At 41.7% G+C, this 26,265-nt stretch overlaps 1 protein-coding gene across 1 annotated transcript in view; it reads right to left on the bottom strand.

Moving 5' to 3' along the window:
* NFXL1 (nuclear transcription factor, X-box binding like 1) overlaps window positions 1-26,265 on the bottom strand; it is a 100,132-nt gene that overhangs the window by 52,220 nt on the left and 21,647 nt on the right. The window contains exons 10-14 of the mRNA XM_038398809.2: window positions 24,860-24,982; window positions 19,707-19,797; window positions 9,928-10,048; window positions 5,421-5,577; window positions 4,403-4,494 (exon numbers count right to left, since the gene is read on the bottom strand). Of these exons, the coding sequence (XP_038254737.1) occupies window positions 4,403-4,494; window positions 5,421-5,577; window positions 9,928-10,048; window positions 19,707-19,797; window positions 24,860-24,982 (584 nt within the window). The remainder of the gene's footprint in view (window positions 1-4,402; window positions 4,495-5,420; window positions 5,578-9,927; window positions 10,049-19,706; window positions 19,798-24,859; window positions 24,983-26,265) is intronic.

Genomic DNA, 26,265 nt, shown 5'->3' with positions numbered 1-26,265 from the left:
TCTTCAAAATATTTTGCATTTAGCCATTGTCTTTTCAATTGCAAGTTTCTCCCTACCTCAAAACTATTCATTCCAGGATACCATTAGGAATGTACCATATCTGATTTAAGGAGATGTATATTTTGTGGTAAGGCACTTGACTGGAACATTGACTAAGCAGGGCAGAAACATTAATATTTATAATATTGCTATTCATATCAAGTCAAACAAGAGCTCAGAGCCAATTTAACATTCTATTTTGAGAATGGTCATTTCCTTATTTAGGCCCCAAAGCTGCAATTGTTTATTCATGAGTACTAACAACGAAATCAATAAGAACGCTCAGATGATTAAAGTGAAGCACATGCTTACATATTTGCAGTATTTTAGTCAACTCTGAATGCTCAATATCCAGCCTTTAGGTATCTGTAAATGTCTTCAAGCAAGGCAAAGCATGCGTTCTTCATTCAGAGCTATATACTGTAGCTCACAGAGCTGTCTTTAGCATTTATTTTATTCAGCAGTAATGCAAGGAACCTACAGGCCTGTTTCCTGTAAGACATTGGCTTTAGCATTTAACATCAGGCTTGAAGCCTATTAACTCTGGCACAGATAAATGGTCTAATGGTCACCCCTCAGTTTCAGGGAACTTGGAATAGAGTGCTTAAGGGGGAAGTTTGTCCATAACACCACCCGCCAACCATAGGAACATGAGCTAACACCAGCTTTTGGATACTGTAGGATGGGAACCTCTGCAGATGCAGTTTATATAGGATAATAAATTGAGATCACTAATATACTAACCTATAGGAGAAGGGCACCCCAAAATTAATAGGGTGAGGAAATACAAATAAGGAAGAGGGGAGAAACTCCTCCTGAATATGCACCAGACAGAGGCTTCAGCGTAACATATTATAAAAAAGTGTATCCCAGACTGTGGGCAGGAGGAGAGAGATATAATCCTTAGGAGGTGCCAGGATGATGGCCACTGGTGGTGATGAGGAAAATACTGACTAACATTTCAGGTTGTTCTGCAAGATCTGGTGTGAGTATATAGATGTTCAGATATATATTCTGTATTATCTCTATCTACCTTGCTAGAGTGTTTGTGACTTTGCTAAATGTATGAATAAACTATTACAAATACAGAAGGGCTCCTAAAGTGTGCGTGTTGTAACTGCACATCGGGGTTCTCAACTAAACAGTAATTTTAATAATACTGGGCCTGATCTTGGGACAAGAACCTGTCAAATCTCAGAGTGATAATTGTGAATTCTTAAGTAATCAATATAACTAATATACAATTCACAGATCAGGCTACAATACACATCAAATCTGAAATGAAACAGGTATTCAAGTTACACAACAGCAATAGAATTGACAAAAAAGTAAAATATTAAATAGACGATAGGTATTTACTTTCCATGCATGGTTATTCAAAATGACTGGACAGGTGAGTTTTTAAAGGAGAAAATGTAGCCAATTTTATTCTTGTTCTCAGCACAAAACTGTACTCTAGAGAAAACTGTTTTCTCTAGAGTACAGTTTTGTGCTGAGAACAAGAATAAAATTACACAGCAGTTTAACACAGAAACGACATCTATATCAATCTTAAATACAGCATTGCTATATTCTTGTGTATGTATTTAGGGGGGCTTATAACTTTACCTAACTTTAACTAATCAGGCTGAATTTTTCCATGCGGGGTGTCTGCCTCACGTGAAATCTGGGAAATTCAAGGACTGGGCTATGGAAAAAAAAAACGGAAAATATGTTTTGTCCATGCTAAAAAAATTCTGGTATTTTATTTGAAAAGCACTTGCAGACCCATGCTTTAGAGAAGAAATGTTGAATTTTGCAGGGGTGTGACCTGTGTTTCATGGATGTGCATTTTGCTGTCCCCATGAAAATCCATCCAAATTTGGCCAAGTCATAAACCTCTGAAAATGTGGGGAGGAAAGGAAATTGGAACTAGAAGCCTGGAGAGGGGGACAGGACAGAATCTGGGCCTAGCTAGGCAAGGAGACTGGGGATGGAGAGCCAATGGAGTGGGGCTGGAAGATGGTGAGAAGAGAGAGATTTGATGAGAACCCCTGAAGAGTGGACAGTGGGACTGGCTAGGTGAAGAGAATGGAACTGGAGTGGGGAACAAACAAGACTGGGAAAGGGCAGAAGAGATCACACTGGGGGGGGAAATGGGTAGTGTGCCCACTACCCCAGCCTGGAAAGGAACCCAACTTTCCTGAGTTTTGTCATTTCTCTGCTATCAGTAAAGGTATAACTAAAGTGTTTATTCGCTCTCTAGTGCTGGTCCATTTAGATGACAACTACCTTATGGCTATTAATTACTCCAATAGTTCAAGTGCCACGTCTGCGTGGTGGATATAAAAGCTCCAACCCACCTGATGAACCATCTTGGTGTCAGTATGATGCAATGTGATCAGATTTGTTTTCCAGTTTGCTAGGAAATTACACACACAAAATGTCTAAAAAAACATTCAGTTTGCAAAGTCAAGTGCTTAAAAACTAAGAAATGCCAGAAATGCTGGTGCCACCTGAATTTTCCTCCCTTTGGGTGTATGCACTATGTAATCACATACTATTTTTTTTCCCCACTGTAACCCTGCCTCATTCAGCACACAAAATGGAGCTGCTCTAGGTAAAAAAACCACAAAAAAAAAACACAAAAAAACCCATACTTGTATAGTGAAGGAGGCTGTTGTCTGTAGGACCCTGCCTCATTTGTTCCAGAAGCTCGAAAGTGAGTATTGAAAGAGGCAGGAGACTACAGGAAGACAAAGGAGGGTTTCATGGTAAAGGCAGTTAAATGCTGCCCTGGAGAAATGGATTCTATCCTGGCCTCTATCACGTGTCTGATTGGGCTCTCCCTACTGGCTACCCACCACCACACTCCTATGAAGGAAATCCCAACCTCTGGATCCCTGTGTGTTTTAAGCTTCCCTGGGTCTTAGAAAGTTACAGCACTGTTTCCTTCCTTCATCCATGTGGCACATTTCCTGCGCACCAATTCTCAGTCTGCTACACCTTACTGAGTAGCCCACCTGCCTTAGGACCCAGGACCATGCTGGCCCCCCAAGATACCCCAACAGCTGGAAAATATACTCTCCCAGAATCCCATCAAATGCACAAGCCTTCTGGGTTATAGTTTAACTCTCGATAGAGGCATGTTGTAGTTGTGTATATGTTATATGCTTCACATTTTGACAAAGACATTATTTGCTCTTTAATTACTCAGATGAAAAATATATGGATTTTTAAAAAATAAACTCTACGTGCATTTTCCTTCACTGTAGCTCACCCTTTCCTTGGGAGTCCTTTCGGGACCACCTGCATTGGTGGTTCTCCAGTCCCCTTGCCTCTGCCAGAGCCTGCAGTAGCTTCCATCATCTTCAGCTAGTAAAAACGGCTGAAGAGAGCCCTGAAGAGAGCAGTTCCTGTATTTTTATAACCTTCCTGTCCCTGTCAGGTGACTCCCAGGATCAGACTCCTCAGGTGATCACAGAACCCTGCCAGGTAACTTCCAGATTACATTTCCCACAATAAACCAATTCCTGATGGAGATAGTGTGTATTGTTTAGGGATATTCCTTTTCAATGGAAGGGCACTTCAGATTTAGTGACCTTCTATTGGCAATCCTATCCCACTACGCTGTTGGAATTTCAGTCCAACATGGAGGTAAACTGATAATAGAGAAGGACAAAGAGGATGTACATTCAAAATGGAGTCAAAAGATACATACAGAAGGTTCATAATTTCACACAGAATTAGAATGCATCTGTACTGTCTTTTACGTCATCAGAGCCTCTGCAACAGAGTTCCTATGTGACGCTAGCCAAGTCATTTAAACCACACTTTTCAAAGGTGGTCACTAATTCCTCATTTTGTGGGTAACTGACACAGGATACTGGATTCTAATTTGCAGAAGTGCTGGGCATTCAAAGCTGCAGGTGAAGTCAAGGGGAGCTGTCCTTTTGAGCATGAAGCGCTATGTAATGTTATGTACTCTGAAAAATAAAGTCCTACGTGTCTCAAATGGGACAGCCAAAATTAGTGGATATTTTTGGTCTCTCTGTGCCTCAGTCCCCTATCTGTAAAATATTCTTTAAACGTAGCTTTGTGCATTTGTTTATACAGATTTTAAAATCAGGCACTTATTTTACTCTTCCTATCCATCCCTTAGTGCATCGGGCAGACCATTCTAGGATGCTACCTATTGGCCACCGAAAGAAATTCCCTGCCTTCAGAGATACTATGTTTTCACCAAAAATGTAAGTCAGACAGGCTGCATCAGTACAAAACCTTGTAAAATTCTGAAGCACAAAAAATGATGCCTTCAAAAAACACATTATATAGCAATGTAAAATTTGATACAATTTCAAAGCAAAATTCCTTTTATACTTACGTTAGTAAAGGAATCTGACATGGGGGGCAAGGTAATGCAGTTTGAATAAAAGCTGGTTCAGATGGTTGTTCCCAGGGACCGGCAGGTTGGTGCTGAGAGCAAAACAAATACATTGCTGTGTTTATATTATTGTATTATATAAATTGTGGCGACAACTCGGAGCCATCTGTTTAGCTATAAATATCCATGATGCCTGGTAAGATCTTAGTTCTAAGAAGTCTATTTTCCCCCAACTGAAGAAATTTTATTACTAGAACTAAGACATGAATGCAGTACATGCCTGGATAATCATTTCATTTTCTGTCATGGCTAAGAATAGGAGACTGAAGGCCACGTGGCTTTATTATACTACAAGTCATAATTTCATTCCCTTACTGTTTAATCTGAGGACAAGGACAAGTCAAAAATTAATAAAATCATTCTAAATGTTGAACAGAGGAAAGGTAAGTAAAATTAAACAGTACTTTCTCACCTGTTCAAAATACTCTACTCCAGGAGTATGATTACTTTGAAGTTCTTAATATACTTTGCACATAAAGTTTAAGGTCTGAAAGCGTCAACGTACAGTTTCCTACTTTGAAATGTAAAGTTTTCTATTTTGCTTCCTAATATGATAGTTTAGCGAATACCTGCCAGCTAACCATCAATTTTAATACAGAGGCAAATAAAAATTAAGTTGACAGCTGATATTAAAAGCAAACAAGATAATAAAATTGTTGACAACAAACTTAAACAACATGGGGGGAAGAGGAAAGAAAAGGAAGACTAGATTTACCTGTGGAAATGCATGAAGAATTGAGCATCAGTTATGGCCAGGATAAAAAGCAATTAGATTTTAAACAAGGCAACTAGAAGCAGAACCTTAATTTTTCAATTAAGTATCACACAGCATATCAATCCCTAAATATTTACTCCTAGTAGCTATACTTTCCAACATAAAATCAGGGACAGAAGTGTTCCTCATTCTTCTTGTTAAGCAGAGTGCTAGTACTTAATACATTTCTGGCTATTGTCTTACCAAGCCAGTTTGCTTCACAAGAGCTTCATCGTGGCAAGAAGCAGGACACAAGTGACCGCACTTTAACACTTTCTGGCAGGACTGACGACATGCAGGGCAAGGGCCAAAGTGACAACTGTGTTTCTCTTGAGTGGGGTGATGGCAGGTTGGTGGCCGACTAAAGTAGAAAACCAAGAACAAATGCAATATGAAGCATGTAACTGCAGTCACTGGGTATATGCATTAATACAATCATAAAAAAATCAGGGAGCACAGTTTACTGTATTTAATAATTTTAAATAAAAACGATCAGTTATATTTAGCAGTGCTTTGATATGCCTATATAAAAAGACACACACTCACACAATGTATTTCACTAACTCAAAATGACCTTAACACAGAATGTCTGATTTGCCATACTAGAGCAAGCCACTGGTCCATCAAGTCCATTAGCCACTTCAGGGGAAAAGATTAAAAAAAAAAAAAAAAAAGTACCTAGCCAGTTATAAAAAACTATGCATTAGGGAAATGCCTTCCTTCACCTTACACCTTGAGCAGGATTAAAAATTTACACTGAGCTTAGTAATCATAAAATTATCCAGCAATAATATTTTACTCTGGGCCCCCTGTAGCAGTGAATTCCAAAGGCCAACAAAACACTGCAGGGAAATGCTTCTTCCCACATATGTTCCAAGATGCACTAACCATTGTGGAACATCCATACCAATACAAACAGTCCAGCACATAGTGTTTTCCAGCTCCACCTATTAGGAAGCAAGGACGTAAAGAATCTAACAAGACACCAGTTTGTCCACTACGTTCTTATATGCCTCAAACTCTGTGGAAGTCAAGCACCTCACAAAAAAACACTGATAATTCATGGAGTTCATCCTCACAATGATTGGGAAGAATGATCTTCAATTTATAAATGGGCAACAGACATGGAGGGTCTACAGAAAATGAGATACAGGAACTGAACGCAGATTTCAATTGTCACTCAAGTACTCTAATCACCAATCTTCCTCTGCCTTCCACTCCAATGTAGACACTGGCCACTTTATATTTTTGCAAACCAGCCTTTTGCTTTCATGGTTTCCCCATCTTCTTCTCAGGACAAGCTGCACCCAAGAGACTTCAGCAGCCCCATCACCTCTTCTGCTGCCTACCAACGTAAGCAGCTCTACTGAGATCAGGCTGGCTCAGTTTCCACCTTTGCTTTAAGTGGAAAGTCAAACGTGGCACTTCTCAGGGGCTTCAGCCACTTCTTCTCAGGACAGCCGAATGAGCTATTAACTTGTAAGTGTTATGCTCTTCTTGGGCACTTTCACTAGTGCTCTCTCTCCATCCCTGTAAACCCTCATGAACTATCAAAAATTTAAGATTTTCTGGGTAAGAGCCATTCAATCAGTTGCCATAGGCAGTCAGGGTAGGTCAGATCAGTATTTTACTTTCATTACTCTTTCAAGCACAGGAATATGAGGTTTTGCAGTTGCTTCCTGAACTTGTGCAAATGAAAGGTTTGGATGGAAGCCTTAGGGGTCTCTCACACGGGAAAGTTTCCATTGCTCAGATGATCTTCAGAATACTTATCTCCATGTCCCCATCCACCTGGGCCACCGGAACGTTCTCTACTTCGCTACCAACACACTACCAGTTTGTCCCTCACTCCTTCAGTCTGTTCTATATAGGTTTTTTACACCATCCTCTTCCCTGTAGCATCCAAGCACTTTACAGTAGTGCACTATATGACAAGATTAACATCTGTCACATGTGGTTTGTTCTCAATCCTCAGTTTTTCATCTATCCCCCTGGAGCTTCACAAGAACCTGGAATTCTAGTGGCCAATTTTGATCAGCATAGGATATACTTGTTTCCCCCTCTCAAAGGCATCCTGATCAGAACCCTGTTGAAGTGGTTATGGGACAAGGTTCTGTAGTACCATGCAACCCAGGGTTTTCTAATCAATCAGGACAAAAAGACAGCATAGCTCACGAAAGCTTATGCTCAAATAAATTTGTTAGTCTCTAAGGCGCCACAAGTACTCCTTTTCTTTTTGCGAATACAGACTAACACGGCTGCTACTCTGAAACCAATCAGGACAGTTCACATTTGCTTCTTTCAGGCTCTTCTGATCCTGGACAGTAGTGTGGCAAATGGACACACTTCTCCAGATAGGCGTTAGGGCTCTACTGAAAAGACCCAAGACATGAAATAATCTGGTCAAACCCTTTCTTTGTCTTCTGAACCATGTTGTAGCCTGTGGTGAGCTACATCCTGGATTTATTTTCATCATCTACAATATTTCCCTCTGGCCAGATGGCATTCTGCCTCTTCCTCCAAGTAACTCCTCTTTTCCACTAGCTGTGTCTTCCTTCCCTTCCAGATGTTCCAATTTACCCGATAACATGGTGGACCTTTCTTTTGCTACCCTTTTCTAGTTTGACCATGGATACCAGTCCCAGGATATGACTTGCACCAGCGTTCCCGCACACTCCAGCGGACTTGGTTCCTTCACAGAGACTGATCATCAGCTGACTTGAGTCTCAGACCATCTTAGCCCTTCAGACACAAAAGGTATGTACTTTCACAAGTACCTTCTGATTCAGCCTGGCAACTGGGCTGAGCAAGCAGGGACCAAGTGCATGCTTACTTTCAGAATCCCTCTCCTGGATCAGGGAAAAAGTGGCACTTCTTGTCATTTCAGGCAGTCTATTTGCAGGGGAAAATTGGAAGGGCAGTTCAGCTGACACCAACTGACAATCAGTGAATGACATTTCAATACCCTCAGCTTCAAGCAAATATGCTGCATTCTAGAATTTCACTGATTGACTGTTACAGAATAAACTGATCTATCTTCCTTGCTCTCTGTACACTCAGGGCCTCACGCAAATGTGTCAATCTTTAGCCCGAAGTACTAGGCAAAGAGCCAAGATTCTGCTCCCCACAAACTTACTCCTCCCGCTCCCCTCAGTGCTTAAGGTGGTGAAGCAGGACAAAGAAGAGAATACTGTTAGACTCTTGGTGAGACAGATACCCCTAGTTTCAGGAGCTGATGAGCCTGCTTGCAGACTGGGTCAACCTTCGAATCACATCAAACTATCATTTGCCCACTCTGCCAAAAACGGCTTTTCCCAGACAGACTTCACTTCCCAGATAAACGAGAGGTGTGGCAATTATTTTGAGAACTGTCATAAATCCATCACCACCAGACAGCATCTTGCTTGCCCATGAGCAAGTAAAACACCAGGGTCACAAACTGGTCAAAGATCAGTCTGCTAGTCATAGCCACTCCCCAGACTGAGAGTTGAAGACCCCATTTCAAAGGTGTTTAAGAAGCAGTACAGTCTTCTCTACAAGTGGTAAAGTGCTGTCAATCCGGATCTGTCCATATCTGAGAATTGTTCCTTCAGACACAGTTCTTCACAGGGTAATAAATTAAGATCTTTCGTATGGTACCGCTATAAAGTTTGCTGCGCGTCAGTGACTGTCCCTACTGCTTGGGTGAAGGAAGAGGGATGTACAAAAGAAAATTACTCATTGGCAATTTCTTGTGTCACTGTCTCTCCCACCCTACATTTCACTCTTCTCCCATAAGATGGGATGCTCCCTTATATACTTAAATCTTTTTTCTTCAGTTCGCTAACTCTCCTGCAGAAAGACACTTCTTAAGAAGGTAGGACTGGGACTTTATTTATAGTTTGACAGATTCCTTGCCTCTTTGAGGTAGAGCCATGACACTGTATGTCCTGGACTGTTCCATAATGGTAGAATAGGACTGAAAAAAATAATTGCAAGCAAATATTCCTTTAACATTATTTATTTTAACTTCATAGTGAGACAGTCAATCTGGATCTTTCTAACAACTCAATAGAACCATTAAACCATTTAAATATATATGTACTTAATTATTAAAACTGATTTTTTTCCTTGAACAAATATAGTTGACCAAATTGTTTTTAGTCCTATGCCACACAAAAGCCTATCAAGCTATTAAGCTTTAAAATGAGCACATTAAAATCAATAAAATAAACATTATGGATTTCAGTGCGTTTTCCTCTTCCCATACCCAAAGGCCACTGATTTCAGTGTACTTTCATATCATATACAGATTTTTTTTTTAAATGCCAGCTCTATTGGCAAATGAAAAGATTTCAATAGTGCAAGGTATAAGCCTCTAAAACCATACTTCAATTGTAAAAATGAAAACAAGGCCTTTACTCTCAACATCAACAACTTTGACCAATTAAGAAGGAGAATTGTTGAGCTCCAAAGAGATGCAGTCTTTGAGACAGAAGAATAAGAGCCAGCCAACTAAAGGGGGAATCAGAGTGCAAAGGACATTGATGCAATCATCTGGTACAGAGGAGTATAAAAACAATCCTGGGAAGACAATGGTCTTACATACCACAAATCTGACATAATGCATCCTTCACAGAAATAGCAGCATGTAAGTGTTTAGATGCATTCAAATCCTTCAAGTAATCCAAAGAACTGGAAATCAGTGTGCGCATAAGTCTTCTGTACCAACCTGCACAGCTCTTTGCATTTTGGAGGCTTGGTGCTACGTTCTCTGCCACAGGGTACTTTGAGAACAGTTTTACCGCAATTGCACAACACATCTACTGTCTCTGGACATGGGTAGCAACTACCTAAAATACATGAACAGAGTGATAGTCAAAACATCCCATTGCTTCTAAAACAGTAATCACCAAAGTTCTGAATTTGGGAACTCTTTTGTACTAATCTGTCTACTCTGCATGGTCTGAAGAAAAAAAACCTGATGTTACACTTGCATCTCGATTCAAAGTTTCAAGAACCAATTTGTAGAGACAATTTCAGACGTTTGAAACAAAACATTACGTTTGACTGTTCTATAGTGATATAACTACTATCCAAGTAAGAAAAGTTCAATTTGTAGACTTAAAATGCAAGGCAGTATCATCAATGCAAGACAAGTCACCCTGACCAAATGGCATTTACATAATGCTATTTAAATTCACAGACTCTTATGAATGTGAAAACAAATTATAGCCTTTCATCAATTTATGAAAGGTCAACAAAGAAAGTCAGATTTCTGACATTTATAAGATGCCATTTTGCAACTTTTATCATGTTTGACAAAAATGCAAAATTTGTTGCTTAACTACACAGAGGCTGATAAAATGCACGTATCTAATAAGTCTTCCTCCTTTTTAAATGATTAATATTATGAAATACTAATACATATTTCAAAATTAAAAAGGTAAAGATCAGACAAGGTTAAAACACCTTTTAAGACTCTTACATTCATTTTATTTATAAAATATCACATGTAAAGTTTTATTGCGTGTGCCACTCCTGACATCAATTGCATAAGAAAGAAGATGATGCATAGATGGAAAGATTCAGGTTTTCACCCAATATCTGTAACTCTGTTTTCTTGTTAAGTATATGAAAAAATATGTACAGTTTAAAACCATTAATGGGGATATAACTTTGTGGATAATCCTGGCTGTCTCAATGGTATCGGAGATGCAATATTTCTAGAATCAGGAGTCCTCTCACTGACAGCACAAACAAACTGCCCAAAAAGGATATGCAAGTGTCCAGTTTTTATAAAAAATTAAAAGCTCTATGGCAAGACTACACCTCAGACTCTGGATAATGCGTGTACAACTTATTTAAATATTTGCATCAATGGGAACAAATACTAGCATTTCTAGAAAAATGGAAGGGGCAGATATGAGATTTGACACATTTGGGGCTTTCCATATTTTGCATTCCTACGTTTAATACATACTTCAGAGGGTCATTCATATTTCTGCCTACTTCTGTCACTTTTCAGCTGACAAATGCACCTTTACGTGAAGAACAGGTGACAGCCATTGTGCATGCAAAAGATTTTGGAACTGCCCTATCAGCTATGCAGCAGCAGAAACAGACACATCCAAGTTAGTGATGTTCCTTCTAAGGGGCACATCACACACAGAGATAGCTCTGACAGACTGCAGACTCTAGTCAATATAACAGAGACAGCTTAATAATGATAAAAGCTGCCAGGTAATGTGTTATTGTTCTTGTCTTTTTCTTTCACCCAAGAGTTCTGAAGGAACTCTGATATGAAATTACAGAACCCATCACTTAAAATAGCCTCTGTATGAAATGATCGGAAGATAGCTAATGTAATACCAATTTTTATAAAAGCCTCCAGAGGGGATCCTGGCAACTACAGACTATTAATCCTAACTGCAGTACCAGGCAAACTGGTAGAAACCTATAGTTAAGTACAGAATTACCAGATACATAGATGAACACAATATGTGGAAGAGCAGTCAACATGGCTTTTGCAAAGGGAAATCTTTTCAAATTCTTTAAGGGGTGGGGGTCAACAAGCATGTGGACAAGGGTGATCCAGTGCATATAGTATACTTAGATTTTCAAAAAGCCTTTGACAAGTCCCTCTCCAAAGGATTCTAAGCAAAGCAAGCAATCATGGAATAAAAGGGAAGGTTCTCTCATGGATCAGTAAATGGTTAAAAGACAGGGGACAAAGGGCAGGAATAAATAATCAGTTTTTACAGTGGAGAGAGGTTAATAGTGGAGTCCCTGAAGGGTCTGTACTGGGACCAGAGCTGTTCAACATAGTCATAAATGGAAAAAAGGGATAAACAGTGAGGTGGCAAAGTTTTCTGACAATACAAAATTATTCAAAATAATTAAGTTTAAAGCTAACTGTGAAGAGTTACTAAGGGATCACACTATATTGAGTGATTGGGCAACAAAATGGCAGATGAAATTCAGTGTTGAAAATGCTAAGTAATTCACGTTGGAAAACTAAATCCAATTACACATACAAAATGATAGGCTCTAAATTAGATGTTACCACTCAAAAAAAAAAAAAAAAAAGATCTTGGAGTAATCGTGGACAGTTCTCTGAAAAATCTGCTCAATGTGTAGCAGCAGTCAAAAAAGCTAACAATGTTAGGAACCATTAGGAAAGGGACAGATAAAATGACAGAAATTATAATGGCACTATATAAATGCATGAATACGGTGTGAATCTCTAATCTCTTCTCAAAAAAAGACATTAGAATTGGAAAAAGTACAGAGAAGGGCAACAAAAATGGTTAGTGGTATGGAACAGCTTCATATTTGAAGAGATTAAAAAGACTTGCACTTTTCATCTTGAAAAAGAGAGGACTAAGAGCGGATATGAAAGATCTACAAAATCAGGACTGGTATGGAGAAAGTGAGTAAGGAAGTGTTATTTACCCCTTCACATAATACAAGAACCAATGAAATTAATATGCAGCAGATTTAAAAAACAAACAAAAAGTACAGCAACTCCTCACTTAAAGTTGTCCCGGTTAACATTGTTTCATAGAATATCAGGGTTGGAAGGGACCTCAGGAGGTCATCTAGTCCAAACCCCTGCTCAGAGCAGGACCAATCCCCAACTAAATTGTCCCAGCCAGGGCTTTGTCAAGGTTCTGACCTTAAAAACCTCTAAGGAAGGAGATTCCACCACCTCCCTAGGTAATCCATTCCAGTGCTTCACCACCCTCCTAGTGAAAAAGTTTTTCCTAACATCCAATATCCTTGTTACGTTGCAGATCAATTAGAGAACATGCTCGTTTAAAGTTGTGCAATGCTCCCTTATAACGTCATTTGGCAGCAGCCTGCTTTGTCCACTGCTGCCAGGAAGAGCAGTCCGTTGCAGGTAGCTGGTGGGGGCTTGGAACCAGGGTGGTCTGGCAGCTCCCCCATCAGCTCCCTATTCCCCGGGCGGGCCCAGCAGGCTATCAATTGCCAGCAGTTCAGCTGTCCCTCCCCGCACTGCCATGCGCTGCTCCTGCCCTCTGCCTTGGAGCTGCTCTCCAGAGCCTCCTGCTTGCTGTGCGGGTGAGGAGAGAGGGACTAATGTCAGGGTGTCCCCCTCCCCCGTTCCTGCACCCTGCTTACCCCACCTTCCATAGAGCAAGGGGGGGGGGGGGAACACACGACAGGGTTCAGGACGGAGGGTCCTTCCTAGCAGCAGCTGCCGTCTCAGCTTGCTGATTAACTTAAAAGGGCAGTATTCAGCCCTGGTTTACACTACGACTTTAGGTCGAATTTAGCAGCATTAGTTAAATTTAACCCTGCACCTGTCCACACGACCAAACCTGTTTGTCAACTTAAAGGGCTCTTAAAATCGATTTCTGTATTCCTCCCCAGCGAGGAGAGTAGAGCTAAAATCAACCTCGCTGGGTTGAATTTGGGGTAGCATGGTTGCAATTCGACGGTATTGGCTTCCGGGAGCTATCCCAGAGTGCTCCATTGTGACCGCTCTGGACAGCACTCTCAGCTCAGATGCACTGGTCAGATAGACAGGAAAAGGCCCGGGAACTTTTGAATTTCATTTCCTGTTTGGCCAGCATGGTGAGCTGATCAGCACAGGTGACCATGCAGAGCTCATCAGCACAGGTGACCATGGAGTCCCAGAATCACAAAAGAGCTCCAGCATGGAGCTAACAGGAGGCACTGGTTCTGACTGCTGTATGGGGAAAAGAATCTATGCAGGCAGAACTCCATTCCAAAAGACGAAATGCCAATATATTTGCAAAAACCTCCAAGGGCATGATGGACAGAGGTTACAACAGGGACACACAGCAATGCTGCGTGAAAGTTAAGGAGCTGAGGCAAGCCTACCAAAAACAAAAGGATGCAAACGGTCACTCTGGGTCAGAGCCCCATACATGCTGCTTCTATGATGAGCTGCATGCAATTCTAGGGGAGGCCCCCTACCACTACCCAGGGACACCTGCAAGGGGGATTCTCACACAACAGGGATGAGGATTGTGTGGATGAGGAAGATGAGGAGGAGGAAGTGGATGAGGATAGCGCATAGCAGGCAAGCGGAGAATCCCTTCTCCCCAGCAGCCAGGAACTGTTCATCACCCTGGAGCCAATACCCCCCCAAGATGGGCTCCCGGACCATGAAGCCAGAGAAGGTACCTCTGGTGAGTATACCTTTGTAAATATAATACAGGGTTTAAAAGCAAGCACGTTTAATGATTAATTTGTTCTGAAGACTTGGGATGCCTTCACAGCAAGTATAGCTACTAGAAAAGTCTGTTAACGTGTCTGGGGATGGAGTGGAAATCCTCCAGGGACATCTCCATGAAGCTCTCCTGGAGGAACACTTGTTTAAGGGGACATTCAGAGGGTGCCTGTTCCTGCTGGGCTGTTTACCTTTGGCTGAAAAGAAATCAACCCCACTGTTAGCCACGCAGTGGGAGAAAGCCCATTCATGGTAAGCTGTTCGCTTTCGGCCAACAGGAATCTTCCCTGATACTAGCCACACAGTGGTGGTGGGAATGGGAGGGGGTAGGGAGTGCGGGTGTGAAGAGATCATCCCAGAGAATTGGATTGGGTTCAGTTGTGCTGCACATTCACCCTGAAACCGCAGCCCCTCCTTTTAAATGGCCAACCCAACGGACTTTGCTTGGTATGGGAAAGGACGGTGCTGCTGTTTGAAACCATTCCATGTTTTGAAGGTTGAAGAAGCTGAAACCCTTGGCCTTACCATGGCTGTCTGCAAGCCGAATTCTGCTGCCCAGCCAAGCGTGTGCGATGTCTCACACCAAACCGGCAGGCACTCAATGTAAGACGCAAAATGTGACCTTGTACCAAAAGCACACGTGCTATGTAATTTGAATCGCTTGATTCAGTGTGAAATAATCTTACATTTTAGAGAACAAAGGAATCTTTTTAAATATTACTCTCCCCTTTCTCCTCCCACAGCTGCAAAGTTTTTACGCTCCTCCTATCATCTCCATCCCAGAGGCTAGCGCAGATTAGAAGGTGAAAAAAAAAGCACTCGCAATGAAATGTTCTCAGAGCTCATGCAGTTCTCCCATACTGAAAGAGCTCAGCAAAATGAGTGGAGGCAAACAACGGCAAAGTCCAGGAAAGCGTTAAATGAACGCAATGAGAGGAGGGAGGAGCGCAATGAGAGGAGACAGGATGCAATGCTGAGGCTAATGGGGGAGCAAAGTGACATGCTCAGGCATCTGGTGGAGCTGTAGGAAAGGCAGCAGGAGCACAGACCACCGCTGCAGCCCCTGTATAACTGCCTGCCCTCCTCCCCAAGTTCCATATCCTCCTCAGCCAAACGTTCAAGAACGTGGGGTTGGGGGGAGAGAAGGGGGTACGGGCATCCAGCCACTCCACCACAGAGGATTGCCCAAGCAATAGAAGGCTGGAATTCAATAAGTTTTGAATTGTAGTGTGGCCTAGTCCTTCCCACCTCCCCTCATCATGCAACCCTCCCAGGCTACCTTGCAAGTTTTCCCCCTATTTGTGTGATGAATTAATAACGAATGCATGATTTTGAAACAATAATGTCTTTATTGCCTCTGAAAGTGGTGATCGAAGGGGGGAGGTCGGCTTGGCTTACAGGGAAGTAGAGTGAACCAAGGGGGCAGTTTTCAGCAAGAAGAAACAAAATAGAACTGTCACACCGTAGCCTGGCCAGTATTGAAACTGGTTTTCAAATCTTCTCATGTGCAGGGCACTCAGCTACGTTCTTCTAATCACCCTGGTGTCTGGCTGCATGCAATCGGTCGCCAGGTGATTTGCCTCAACCTCCCACCCTGCTATAAATCTGTCCCCCTTACTCTCACAGATATTGTGGAGCACACAGCAATAACAATGGGAATATTGGTTTTGCTGAGGTTTAACCTAGTCAGTAAACTGTGCCAGCGAGCTTTTAAACATCCAAATGCACATTCTACCACCATTCTGCACTTGCTCAGCCTATAGTTGAACTGCTCCTTACTTCTGTCCAGGGTGCCTGTGTATGGCTTCATGAGCCAAGGCATTAAGGGGTAGGCTGGGTCCCCAAGGAGAACTATAGGCATTTCAACATCCCCAACAATAATTTTCTGGTCTGGGAAGCAAGTTCCTTCCTGCAGCTGTTCAAACAGACCAGAGTTCCTGAAGATGCGAGCGTCATGCTCCTTTCCCGGCCATCCCACGTTGATGTTGGTGAAACGTCCCTTGTGATCCACCAGTGCTTGCAGCACCACTGAAGAGTACCTCTTGCTGTTTATGTACTGGCTGCCAAGGTGGTCCGGTCCCAAGATAGGGATATGCGTTCCGTCTATCGTCCCACCAGAGTTTGGGAACCCCATTGCTGCAAAGCCATCCACTATGACCTGCACATTTCCCAGAATCACTACCCTTGATAGCAGCAGCTCAGTGATTGCATTGGCTACTTGGATCACAGCAGCCCCCACAGTAGATTTGCCTACTCCAAACTGATTCCCAACTGACTGGTAGTTGTCTGGTGTTGCAAGCTTCCAGAGGGCTATTGCCACTCGCTTCTCAACTGTGAGGGCTGCTCTCATCTTGGTATTCTTGCGCTTCAGGGCAGGGGAAAGTAAGTCACAAAGTTCCATGGAAGTGCCCTTACACATGAGAAAGTTTTGCAGCCACTGGGAATCATCCCAGACCTGCAACACTATGCGGTCCCACCAGTCTGTGCTTGTTTCCCGGGCCCAGAATCGGCGTTCCACGGCATGAACCTGCCCCATTACCACCATGATGTCCAAATTGCCAAGGCCCATGCTTTGAGAGAAGTCTGTGTCCATGTCCTCATCACTATCATGATCACATGGTTGTCACCTCCTCACCTGCTTTTGCAGGTTCTGCACATACTGCAGGATAACGTGCGAGGTATTTGCAATGCTCGCAACAGCAGCGGTGAGCTGATTGGGCTCCATGCTTGCTGTGGTACTGCGTCTGCAGGAGAGCAGAGTTGCAGCGGAAGCGGTGGATGACTACGAGCAGTCCTACTGCACTGTCTGCTGACAGCAGTATGGCGTCTGTACGGAAAAAAGGCACGAAACGATTCTCTGCTGTTGCTTTCACGGAGGGAGGGGCAAATGATGATATGTACCCAAAACTACCCGCGACAATCTTTTTGCCCCATCAGGCATTGGGAGCTCAACCCAGAATTCCAATGGGCAGTGGAGACTGAGACCCACAGTGCAACACTCCGAAAGTTGATGCTAGCCACGGTAGTGAGGACGCACTCCGCCGACTTAATGCTCTTAGTGTGGATATACGCAATCAACTATAAAATAGATTTCTAAAAATCTACTTCTATAAGATTGACCTAATTTCATAGCGTAGACATACCCTCAAAAGGAGCAATGCGCATCTCTCTCACACACAGACACGGTGTGTGTGTCTGCCAGCCATGCTGTCTCCCCTCTCTCCATTCGTGCTGCCTTGTAGAGTGTGAGGCTAACAATTAACAATAAGTTAACCCTTGAGGGCTCAGCCAATTGCTAGTTCATCATTTAGCAGTAAAGCATCCCCTGGGAAATATCCGACCCTCTGACTTCACCACCTCAACCAAGGTTCATCGCGGTGTATCAGTATTAAATTGTTTGTTTAAAACTTATACTGTGTGTGTGCGCGCGCGCGCGCGCATGCATCTCTCTCTCTCTATATATTATGTCTTGTCTCGTGAAAAAAATTTCCCTGGAACCTAACTCCCCCTATTTACATTAATTCTTATGGGGAAATTGGAGAAAAGCTTAACATCATTTTGTTTAAAGTCGCATTTTTCAGGAACATAACTACAACGTTAAACAAGGAGTTACTGTACTTCTTTACACAACGTATAGTCAACCTGTGGATCTTGTTGCCAGGGGATGTTGTGAAGGTCAAAAGGGTAACTGCATTCAAAAAAGAATTTGATAAGTTCATGGAGGATAGGTCCATCAATGGCATTAGCCAGGCTCGTCAGGGACACAATTCCATGCTCTGAGTGTCTCTAAGGGCAGGTCTACACTACAACTTTACATTGGCGCTGCTGTAGTGTGTCTGGTGAAGACGCCCTATGCTGACAGGAGACAGATCTCCCATCGACTGAATAAGCTGACCTCCGCAAAAGACAGGAGCTATGTTGGAAAGAGAAGTTCTCCTGCCGACATAGGGCTGTCTACATGCAGGGTTAAGGTCAGTATCACTCAGGGTTGTGGATTTTTCCCATCCCTGAGCGACGTAGTTACACTGGAGTAAGTATGTAGCATAGACCAAGCCTACACCTTTGACTGCCAGAAGCTGAGAATGGATAACAGGGAATGGATCACTCAATAAATAGCCCTGTTCTGTTCATTCCCTTTGAAGTATCTGGCACCAGCCACTGCTGGAAGGCAGGATGTCGGGCTGGATGGACCATTGGTCTGACCCAGTATGGCCAATCTCATGTTCCTTTGTAACGGGGATCTGGGGCTGCTGGAGGGAATTTTTCTTAGGTTCCTTTGTCATGTGTTTAGTAACTAGTTTTTATTTTTTCTAACCAGGAAAATACCAAACACTCATCTTCTATCAAAATAAATAAATAAATAAATAAAATAAAATCAGAGCCCTCTAGCATAGGATTTCTCAACCCATGGGTCTAGAACCAAAATGGGGTCACCAAAATGTTTCAAAGGATCATGTGGCAGCTCTTTACCATGGGGCTGGCTCGACTTCCCTCCCTGCTCCCGGCATTTTAATCTATGGGAATCCAAGCGCCACTCACATTTAGCCCATTTGTCATGACGACAGGAGTCCAGGTAGGCCTAATTTGAATGAGTAGCACTGCAACCCTATGAACCAGATCACAGCTCCACTCACAAATTTGGTCCAGTCAGGAGGACAGGGCCAAACCGGAGAAGCACTGCAATCCTGGAGTTTGTAATGCCTGGAGCAGAGAGCCACACCCAGTTAGCCCCACAGCACAGGAGCCGTAGGATCTGCACTGTAGAGTGAGTGCCAGGCAGGACCAAACCCCCACTGGAGGGCAGGATCCAACCAAAACCACCTCCAGACTATTTACTGGTTCTCAACAGGCCATAAACATTTACAAATGGCTCATGAGCCCCCACTGCATATTGTGTTTTAGAAACCACCAAACATGACCACATGAACAATATGTAGATGTAACTAGGCCTCAGACATTGCATATTCAATAAACACAGTTACTTTGAAAGAAAAATTAACCTACAAAAGACCAAAACAGTTATTAGGATAGGTATTCCCTCTCAGTGGAACTTTGTCAAACAAAAGTTACCAGGTAAGAAACCCCGAGACTTGGCTGTCATTGTGCAAAATGAGAAGATCCAAATACCAGTTCCTTACTTATCCCTACCCAAAGAGGCAGACAGACTCCAGGAAAGGAAGACAATTCTTCCAGGCAGCATGGTTGGAAAAACCCATTCTAGTGCCAACAGAAAAAATATTCCAACAAAAAGGCATCAATACAACAGGAATTTTTCAGCGTAATCTTACCTCTGTGGCAAACTGAAGGACATTTGTGATTTCTACACCCTAAAGTCCGTCCGCAGAGTTGATCACAAGGTGGACAGTTTCCAGAACAACACTATAAAATCAAAAACAAACATTCCACGGAACTGGCTATTTTAGAATTTCCAACATGTCATCTTCTTACAATGCCATTCATATGAGACACAGCAGAAGTACAGAAACTGAGCGCTTGTAATAAAAGATGACACTTTCAAATGACTTTCTAGTGTCATTTCAGTACATTAGCAAGATATAGATCTTCTAATAAAAAAGCCCACACCTATTAAGATGAATATCTAGAATACTTTTGCACATGGCTGACTTGTGAAGTCATTTTAGACTTTACTGCACAGTTTGTGTGATTATGATTGTCATTAGCCTGGGTCTCCCGCAGCACTCTTCAAGTTCTGTTTTTCTACCATCTCTGTGCCTGCAGCATGGGAATACTGCTTACACACTTGTGGTATCTGTGGTTTATTCACTGTGCTTATTCTCAAGTGCGTAATACTATCCATTCTGCCCAGTACACATGTATTCAACCAGAACAAGTGAATGGACTCCAGGGTAGGAGACAGAAATCCCTTCCCCTTGCACCTGGGGAAGAACTGAAGAAAGAAGGGATAGGGATTAGCAAAAAGAACTTGGGCTTTTTTTTTTTTGTTCCACTGAAAGATGGCAACTCTTTGTTCTCTTCACTGTACCAAAATTTTTAAAATGCTTCAAGAGTGTGCCAGTCAAAACTAAAAACCAGTTATCTTTACCTCAGTGTGACAAATTCAAAGTTTTAAAAAGTAACTCAAATGAAAGATTTTCACATTTTGCCTCATGGATCTCTTTAATTGGGCTCATGTACCCAAATGTGTAATTGATATACATTAGCTGTGCCATGTTCTCCCAACTACATAATCTTAAAAAATGTCAATACTAGAATACCTCTTCTATTTCTGAAATATTTACTTTTAACATTTAGAGGATAACTAGTCAAAGGTAGGGAAAGGGCCCAAAGGAACTGGAATTCCTTGCTAACTACAACATTTCTTGTTCTTTGTCTTTAAAGAAAGAAGAGAATTACTAGGTCACCTAGTCTACCCCACTGAAAATTCAAGATTGCTCCTTACAATACATTTACTTGTGCTTTGCCCAATCTAGTTTTTAAAACTGAACTGCAGAGCTGAAAAATGTCTGTACCTTCGTCATTTATGATGCATATAGATAAACTTAAAATTTTTCTTTTACTTTGAGGAATGAAGGTTGTTTGTCTTTTACATTAGAAGTAAAGACTCAGCATCTCATCTCCTCTTCGTTGGGAGAACGAAGGAAGGGGAAGGCTGCAGCTCAGATGACAACTTTTTGTGACATTATTCATGTCCTTCAACAAAAAGGAGGAATTAGCCCCTGATATTTCAAGTGTTAGAAAAAAGTTTTGAAGTGTCTTAGGCAGCCTTTGTATAGCATAAGTAGCAGTGCAGACAGTAATTTTGCTCAGCAGACCATCTATAAAATAAGTGTGCTTGAAATAAAAAAAAAACACACCAGCTTGTAGACTCTTTGAATCAGAAACTCCACCTTCCTATGTTTGTCTAACACTTCACAGATTCTGGATACTACAATACTACTAGTTTCAGAGTAGCAGCCGTGTTAGTCTGTATTCGCAAAAAGAAAAGGAGTACTTGTGGCACCTTAGAGACTAACAAACTTATTTCAGCATAAGCTTTCGTGAGCTACAGCTCACTTCATTGGATGCATTTGGTGGAAAATACAGAGGGGAGATTCATATATATATATATATATCACACACACACACACACACACACACACACACAGAGAACATGAAACAATGGGTTTTATCATACACACTGTAAGGAGAGTGAGCACTTAAGATGAGCCATCACCAGCAGCAGGGGGGGAAGGGAGGAAAACCTTTCATGGTGACAAGCCCGGTAGGCTATTTCCAGCAGTTAACAAGAACATCTGAGGAACAGTTGTTGGGGTGGGGTAGGAGGGAGAAATAACATGGGGAAATAGTTTTACTTTGTGTAATGACTCATCCATTCCCAGTCTCTGTTCAAGCCTAAGTTAATCGTATCCAGTTTGCAAATTAATTTCAAATTCAGCAGTCTCTCCTTGGAGTCTCGTTGGAGATTGACAGAGCCAGAAGAGTACCCAAAAGTCACCTACTACAGGACAGGCCCAACAAAAAAGAACAGAATGCCACTAGCCATCACCTTCAGCCCCCAACTAAAACCTCTCCAACGCATCATCAAGGATCTACAACCTATCCTGAAGGACGACCCATCCCTCTCACAGATCTTGGGAGACAGGCCAGTCCTTGCTTACAGACAGCCCCCCAATCTGAAGCAAATACTCACCAGCAACCACACACCACACAACAGAACCACTAACCCAGGAACCTATCCTTGCAACAAAGCCCGTTGCCAACTCTGCCCACATATCTATTCAGGGGACACCATCATAGGGCCTAATCACATCAGCCACACTATCAGAGGCTCCTTCACCTGCGCATCTACCAATGTGATATATGCCATCATGTGCCAGGAATGCCCCTCTGTCATGTACATTGGTCAAACTGGACAGTCTCTACGTAAAAGAATGAATGGACACAAATCAGACGTCAAGAATTATAACATTCAAAAACCAGTTGGAGAACACTTCAATCTCTCTGGTCACTCGATCACAGACCTAAGAGTGGCTATCCTTCAACAAAAAAGCTTCAAAAACAGACTCCAACGAGAGACTGCTGAATTGGAATTAATTTGCAAACTGGATACAATTAACTTAGGCTTGAATAGAGACTGGGAATGGATGAGTCATTACACAAAGTAAAACTATTTCCCCATGGTATTTCTCCCCCCCCCACCCCACCCCACCCCCCACTGTTCCTCAGATATTCTTGTTAACTGCTGGAAATAGCCTACCTTGCTTGTCACCATGAAAGGTTTTCCTCCCTTCCCCCTCCGCTGCTGGCTCATCTTAAGTGATCACTCTCCTTACAGTGTGTATGATAAAACCCATTGTTTCATGTTCTCTCTCTCTCTCTCTCTCTCTCTCTCTCTCTCTCTCTCTGTGTGTCTATATAAATCTCCCCTCTGTATTTTCCACCAAATGCATCCAATGAAGTGAGCTGTAGCTCATGAAAGCTTATGCTCAAATAAATTTTTTAGTTAGTCTCTAAGGTGCCACAAGTACTCCTTTTCTTTTTACAATACTACTACTAAGACTGCTGAAAAGAAACCCATAAACCAAATCAAGCCAGAAATTCACCCACACAACTCAAAACACAGTCAATCTGGTCATTTTCGTTAAAAATGACTGGTGGGGTCACTGAGATTTCTGAGGACAACTGATAGGCAAGCTACCAAAAAAGGGAGAAAAATAAAGACTGCTTCTTCTTTTCTCTAATATCCTATGGCTCCCTTACTGCATTCAAGGACATTCTTAAGGATGACAAAGAACAAATAATGAACAGGAAAAGATACAATTTCAGAACCCTTTCAGCCTTCCTCAGGTTCCACTTATGAATTTTGCTCTTTCCAAATATGAAAGATACAATGGGGATAGAGTTACCCTTATTAGCAGCAGTCAAATCTTTAAAAGAATCAATTTACTTTTGGGCTGAGGTTTGCGCCTTGGCATACAGAGGAACATTGGGAGTTTTAGTTATAATAATGAAGCAAGCAATAATCAAGCAAAACGCTACTTGGAGCCTCTTGACTGACTATTAGTGCTCTCTCTACATACAAAACTGGAAATTATGCTTCTATGCATATTTAATTTGGCCTCATAGATCTACATATAGCAAATATAAGGAGAATTTTGAGAAAAGGACTGCCTAAACTGATTTTTATAATCAAATTCTAGTACAGCAGCTTAGTGCCGCACCCACATACCTTTGAACGCAAATGTCAGGAGCTATGAGTCTCTCTAATGGATGATTTGATGTATAAGTGTACTCCAACTGCAACAATAATTATATTTGGGAGTTTTCATGTTTAAGTTTACTAGATATGAAATTATTTCAGAGTTGAGCACAGACAAACTTCTACAGCAAATTTTTGTGGTAATGATGCCACAATAACATACTATTCAACTCATACTGTAGATTTTTTCCATCGTGAAGCTTCTTAATACATAAACCACACTAATTGTATACAAATAAAATTCTCTGAATGATCTGTGACAATTTTATTACTAAATGTGTACCTAGCCCATCAGTATTAAAATCTATAAGAACACCAGCACTGCCAGTGTTCTTATAGATTTTAATACTGGTGGGCTAGGTACACATTCTGTACCTACTAACATTTTACAGAAGAGCTGAGATACAGTACAAAAGAAAAATCATTAAGTATGGTGTACACTTACTTTCACCACACACACACACACACACACACACTCTTTTCAGACATGAGCTCTTCCTTTATGTTAACAAAAGGAATACAGCTGGGTTAAGATTTAGATAGGCTGTTACCCTGTTCTTTAATATTCAAAGAGGATTGCGGGGGTGGTGGGGAGGATATTATTTCTATTAACATTTAGATGGAGATTTTCTAAGTCACAAAGGGTAGTTTAAGCACTGAAGTCCCAATGAAAGCAAAAGCTGATCTACTTGGCGAGTAGCTCTCTTAAAGTTGAGTAAGCTGCAAAAATCTACTAGGTGCCCTCTAAAGATAACTTGCCAACAAATTAGCCCCTCAGATCAACGAGAGACACTTTCTGCAAAGGCTATAGATGTTCTGAGACTTTTGTACAACTTTACTGTCAATTTAAACCTTCAAAAACATATGTTGAAATAGAAGGGGAAAGTTATTTCAGAAAAATGGAGATAGTTAATATCAAAATATATTCCCAGCAGCATAGCTAAAGCAACCTGTGTTCTTCAGTTTTGGAATTTGCCACAGAAACTACCCTATGCTGCAGATTCCGAGCTTTTATTTATTAATTAGCTACCCCTTACAGTTGAAAGAAAGCCTACCAAATGTGAAACAAAAGTATGTTGATGCAATGCTACATTTGTACAACAAGAATATAAAATTGGACCAAAAACTGAAAAAGAGCCACATTTAGAAGTTTAATGATTGCTGTGTAAGTGTACTGTTAATACACATTTTAACACTCACCTTTCTCTTACATTGGTGCTTCTGGCAATCACGAATTTTAGTACACTTTGTCTCACACAGATACGGTTTATGACACGGCATGCGTTTAGTATGCTTTCCACAACGACACTGCTTTTCAACTTCCTGGGGTGGGGTGGGGGGGAGGAGGGAGAAAATGACAACACATTACAGTTGGAAGCTAAAAAGAGAGAGTTTTCTACTAAGAACCATAAGACAAACTGACTAATTTTATGACAGTATCACCCAGAGACTGCATAGGCACCATAGAAACGTATGAAGACACTGTCTCTGCTCAGCTTACAACCCAAAAAGACAAATGACTCAAAGGTGTGAGGAAAGGGGATACAAATATACACAGTTTATGTATAAATTAAATAAGCAAGCTTATCTGACCCTCTTTCCAATTACCATACATTAGCTAGTATCCCACAGGCATTGTAGCTGAGATTATCTGAAGGCGATAATGGAAAGAGGATGGGAAGAAAACCTTAAAAATCAATTGAGAGCGCATTCCATGCATAAAAAGGACAGAGTGAAAGACCCCAGCACCCAAACACAGGATATAGTCCCAACAGATTCTTTCCTGATGCCACAACTTTTAAGCTTAATTCAAGGAACGCAATTCAACATAATCATCTATGACTAAGAGGCAGAACTGAATATTCTTTAAAAACACAATGTGGGCCTTATGGTCTCTAGTTGCAGCAAAATGCCATGCACAGAACTATGGTACTGAGCTCAATACACAAATCACTTCCATCCTCTCTGAGCTGCAGTGCTGCGTACACACACACACACACACACACACACACACACACACACACAAACACGCGCGCGTGCGCACACACACGCCCATCAAGGGAGGGTAACTTAGTGCCTTGGAATGCCTTCAACTCATATGCTTCTGCTAGACCAGAAGCATCATCAAGTGGCTGAGTCAGCCACGTCCAATTAGCCTTATCATAGACAGTACAGTTGTTAGGAAGACATGCTTTCAACAGCAAGTTGGAGGGAAACCTCCTTCCAAATTGCCATAAAGTGTTTTCAAGCCAACTTATCACTAGAATTCTAAACGAAACCCCAGATCTCCAGGTTGTGCCAAATATAAAAGAGGCAACGAACATACATCTTAGGTACTTGTATAGCCTCCATTACTATTGTATCTGAGCACCTCGCAATCTTTTCATGTATTCATACTCACAAGCCTCCAGGGTAATACTATTATTCACAATTTACAGATAGGAAATTGAGGCAGACAGACTAAGTGACTTGCACAAAGTCTGTGGTGGAGCAGGGAACTGAACTTAGGGCATTGGCTTGAGTCCTAGGGACCTTACCACTGGACAGTCCTTCCTCTTGGTCATGTTAAATTAAAAACTTTACCTAGTACGAATAGCTAGTTTAAA

Source organism: Dermochelys coriacea, chromosome 4, assembly GCF_009764565.3.
Source record: "Dermochelys coriacea isolate rDerCor1 chromosome 4, rDerCor1.pri.v4, whole genome shotgun sequence".
In the NCBI taxonomy this organism is placed as follows: domain Eukaryota; kingdom Metazoa; phylum Chordata; order Testudines; family Dermochelyidae; genus Dermochelys; species Dermochelys coriacea.
Note: the sequence above shows the minus strand (reverse complement) of the source record. Positions and strands in the feature narration are given on the sequence as shown.